The following is a 4,477-nucleotide window of genomic DNA, read 5'->3' as shown; positions in this document are numbered from 1 at the left end:
CAAGGACCCCAGGGATCGAAAATACCCTATATATTTTAGTTCGGTCAGGCGCTAAAACACTTTGTCAATCAAAAGCAAACTAATCATACATGAACAAAAGGGGTTTTATACAGGTTCAGGCCACTATCTGAGTGTAAAACCCTACTTCCTGTTGGCACCGATATGAATGGAAGAATTCAGGTGCTCTGGTGTTACAAAGATTGTGGTTGGCGTGCGACCAGTGGTGATCGGGGTTCTAGTTAGATTGGTTGATTACACCTAACTCTAGTCTCCTTCTCTCGAGTGAACTTGCTGCTCGATGCTTGATATGATAGTGTATACTAGTGGGTGTGTACCTGTCCTTCCCCTCTAACCTCGGTCCTCCCCTTATATAGGCTGGGGGCACCACATTGGTCATAGACTCTCATGTGAACACAAATACGAAGTGGTAGGCGATGTGTGCAACTTGTTGTCCGTACGCCCAGTGGATGACCCGACACTGCGAGGTGTCAGGTTCTCAAGTGCTCCAGCTTGACACGACTTGATGTACCGGTCATTTTTGGTCTTCGTTCATGCTAGAGTCTGGTCACATCGCCCCTCTCCCCTGGCCGCCATGATGATGGAGTGTGCCGCAAGGGCTGCCTGCCCTTGCTACACATGTCTCGTATGCTTGGGGCTATAGTCCCCGATTGTGTCACTGCTGGTCACCTGCCTCCTTGGTGGTCTTCTATGGTTGTTGTGGTCGTGACAGCCGTCTATTCCTGTATTCTTTGCTGTGTCAACGATAAATAATTTCTACTCCAGGTTTTTAGACTTATAAGACTATTTCCAATGAGGCCCATTTACTGAGTATTAATGGTGCCTCTATTTTCAATACTCTGTCAAGCACTCCTGAAGTTGGTGCGGCCTGGGAAGCTCACATGGTACCCTTTACACCAACATGCCACTGTTGCTGGAGGGAAAAGTACGATGACGTCCCATTGGTACCGAATTGCAGACGCAGATCGGTTGTGGCTATCTAGCCTTGGAATGTGGAAAGAAAAGAGTTCACATCGAGGAAATGGGCTGGCTGAAATAAAGGTATGGTTTTAGTGAATGAAAACGGTCCAAAAAATGCAAAGCCCTCTGTCACGAAGAAACTTGAAATCATTGTCCGCTAAAAAAAACTTGCAAATCGTAATAGCAATATCACAGACTTAGGCGGTGATGTGGTAAATTAATTAATCCAGAACTATAAAGGGTTATTCTTTGCAAATGATAGTTAATGATCCCTCCTAACTGCTGGACACATGAAGCCTCGCCTCGACTCAACATGCATCAGCCTGAGATTAGTAAAGGGAAGGTTTTTCGGGGTTTGCAAAAATAAAAATACTTCCAAACCAGTGTCAGAATTATAAGTAATTTTCTTGACCTTGCGTTTTTAGAGCTGAATGATGATATGTGTTGACAAATATTTTTGAACTTACTTACGCGCTCAAGTGTTTTTTTAAACGAGGCAAAAGATTTGCCATTTCATTAATTAAGAAAGAGTTGTAACAGAGTCTGAGGACAACGGCCATACAATGGCAAAGATAAAGCAACTACTCATTGTGTAAAATTACATCAAGCCCTTTGGCACACACCAAAGCCCACAGAGCCGCCTCATCCATGATTTTTTCCACGAGAATCATTGAAGGCGCGGAAATGTTCCGTAAGACCCTAGCATTCATCTCCTTCCAAAGTTCCCAAGAGATAAGCATAAGGAGGGAGGCCATCCCTTTTCTGTTAGGCGAGCATGTAAGCACAATCTCAGTCCACCAATGCCTGACACATTGCATAGCCGCCCAGTCTGCTGTGACAATATTGCTCAGTCCGGTCCTCGCCTTTACCGCATTCCAAACTGCAACCTAGAATCGGCATTGGAATAGGGGATGGCCGCGGACTCCTGGACTTGGCTACAAAGGGGACACAAACCGCAGTTTGGCCACCCTCTCCGTTGTAGCTTATCCGCCATCCATACTCTGTTTTGAATGATCAACCAAGCGAGAACTTGCATTTTGGTGTAGCCCAGACTTTCCTAACAGTCTTTAGAAGTGGTGTGGAGGTGCGCCCCTCGAACTGTAACGAATGGACCGATGAAGTGGAGTAGATACCTCGCTCTGTAAGTTTTCAAATGATCGTGTCATTCGTGTCTTGATCCAAGGTTATCCCTCCAACTTCTCCCAAATGATGGTACACTCCTGTATGTGCCCTCAACTTCTCAAGGGGGGGGGCTGGTACTGTACTCCTAAGGGTTGTCTATTAAGTCCCCTCGTCGCATGTGGACCGGCCAATCCCACAAAAGACGGATAAGTGTTGTGCGCGGACACGAACCTTGCACCAAAGGTTAACCTTTCCCTAGATCCTTTGAGACCGAAGGAATCTTGTCGGGCCATGCATGCAGGTAGTCTGCCAGGGGTGCATTAAGATTTAGGGGTGTATATCAACCATCTGATACCGCGGGCGGGGTCATACGTCGCCGCCCTGGACCTCACCGCAGACAACTGTCCCAAGCGCAATTCAATTAGCACCACACTCCGGCCGTCAGGGTGCCGTCCAAGCTGCCTGTGCCTCCAGGACTCACTTGGCCATTTGTGCTCCCCAGATGCCAGATTTTAACCTTGCTAGCTAAGCTCACAGTAACCCACACAGCCGCATGCGAATACGACGCACAACCACCACGAGCGAGCCCAATGGAGCAAGCGAGCAACACGCATGACGAGCTCAGCCTCGAGCTCACCCTGGCCGCAGCACCTCGCTTCTTCCTCTGCGCCTACTGCGACCGCAGGTTCCTCACCGCGCAGGGGCTCGGCGGCCACCAGAACGCGCACAAGCAAGAGCGCGCTGTTGCTAGGCTCCACCGTGATGCCGCCGCTGACATGCGCGCCTCCTGGGCATGGAAGGCTGCTGCTCGGATGCCCGAGGGACCTGAGGACAAGGAGCCCGCTGCGGGTGGCATGGTGCAGAAGTGCGGTAATAGCTCGCCGGAGCGTGACCACGAGCTGGACTTGTCTCTCCGGCTGTAACCAGCCGGCTGACCGATCTCCGATAAACTTGTCTCTCGGTTGTAGGTACGTCATGGTCTAGCTACTTTGGGTGGACCCTTTGTTTCAAGCTCGTGTTGGGCATCCTGTCAAAAAGAAACTCATGTGGGCAGGCATTAGATTGATCCGCCCTTCTACTTTTTATTTTGAAGTCTTGAACTGAATCTCTAGACCTTGCCGCTCCTTGGGATGAAACAAAATTCCCAATTTCTCCGGCCAGCTCGTATGTGCTTCTTTATGCTTATTAGTTTTTTCATAAAAAATCAAGATACATACTATACTCTCTCCGTCCCGAATTACTCATCACAGAAATGGATAAAAACGGAGGTAATTCTGGGCGGAGGGAGTATAATGCTAAACGTTTCCTTACCTGTTAGCAATCTAGAATAAGAACATGACGAAAATTGAGATGTTGGTCAACACCAAATTGATAAGTACCACCGGCTTTTCCATTAGGCCAGCCTACGTTTTTCCCAAGATTGACAATTTGGCAAACATAGTACAATTTATATATAACAAAAAATATCATTAGAAACTTGAAAAGGCACGCTAGGAGCGGACTCAATAATATGCAGGGACGGACATTCTTGGTCTCAAGCACACTACACAGTTCTACAGAACTATACCTTGGTGACCCCGTATGTCGATGAACACAAGAACAGTCTGCGCTCCAAACACCCGGAGTAGTGCAATGATTGGATTACATGTGAACACATCAGGACTTTCAGCAGTTGGTTGGAAACACGTCTCAGAGGTGACAACACTGTTTGTGATGAGCTGTACTCGTTGTCCAGGGGACCATCTTTGACTGTATTGACTTACAAAGGATACGAGACAAATGGGAATACAGTTTACACGATCGCCCAAGATCAAAAGAGCACCAACCAAAACAGCGGTGTCCACTTTGATGCAGCAACCGAGAGGGGAATGGACACATATTATGGTTACATAGTGGACATATGGGAACTTGACTACGGACATGATTTTAAGGTCCCTTTGCTTAAGTGCAAATGGGTCAATCTGTAAGGAGGCGGGGTACAGGTAGACCCACAGTACGGAATGACAACAGTGGATCTGAAAAATCTTGGGTACACTGACGAAGTGTTCGTCCTAACCAATGATGTGGCACATGTTGTCTATGTGAAGGACATGTCTACCAAACCGAGAAAAAGAAAAGATAAGGAAGCGAATACATCATACGATGAGCCAAAGCGCCACATAGTTCTTTCAGGAAAAAGGGACATCGTGGGAGTGGAGGGCAAGACAGACCGGTTCGTGCCAATGCCACCCTTTGGTCCCGGTTCGTGCCACCAACCGCGACCAATGCCACCCTTTGGTCCCGGTTCGTGCCACCAACCGCGACCAATGCCCCCCCTTTAGTCCCGGTTGGTGCCACCAACCGGGACCAAAGGCCGCCGCTTCCCGCCCTTTGGGCT

General features: G+C 48.3%; 1 protein-coding gene across 1 annotated transcript; it reads left to right on the top strand.

Moving 5' to 3' along the window:
- Positions 1-2,613: 2,613 nt before the first annotated feature.
- Positions 2,614-3,211, top strand: LOC123164067 (zinc finger protein 2-like). The gene has a single exon (XM_044581478.1). It carries the CDS (start codon positions 2,691-2,693, stop codon positions 3,021-3,023), a length of 333 nt encoding a protein of 110 aa, XP_044437413.1. The 5' UTR covers positions 2,614-2,690; the 3' UTR covers positions 3,024-3,211.
- The last annotated feature ends 1,266 nt before the right edge of the window (positions 3,212-4,477 follow it).

Source organism: Triticum aestivum, chromosome 7D, assembly GCF_018294505.1.
Source record: "Triticum aestivum cultivar Chinese Spring chromosome 7D, IWGSC CS RefSeq v2.1, whole genome shotgun sequence".
NCBI classification, from domain to species: domain Eukaryota; kingdom Viridiplantae; phylum Streptophyta; class Magnoliopsida; order Poales; family Poaceae; genus Triticum; species Triticum aestivum.
The sequence above is the reverse complement of the archived record's forward strand: the minus strand, read 5'-3'. Positions and strand labels throughout refer to the sequence as shown.

Bases quoted from the DNA above. Each gene is read 5' to 3' on its own strand.
- LOC123164067 (XM_044581478.1), top strand. From the start codon at position 2,691: ATGGAGCAAGCGAGCAACACGCATGACGAGCTCAGCCTCGAGCTCACC.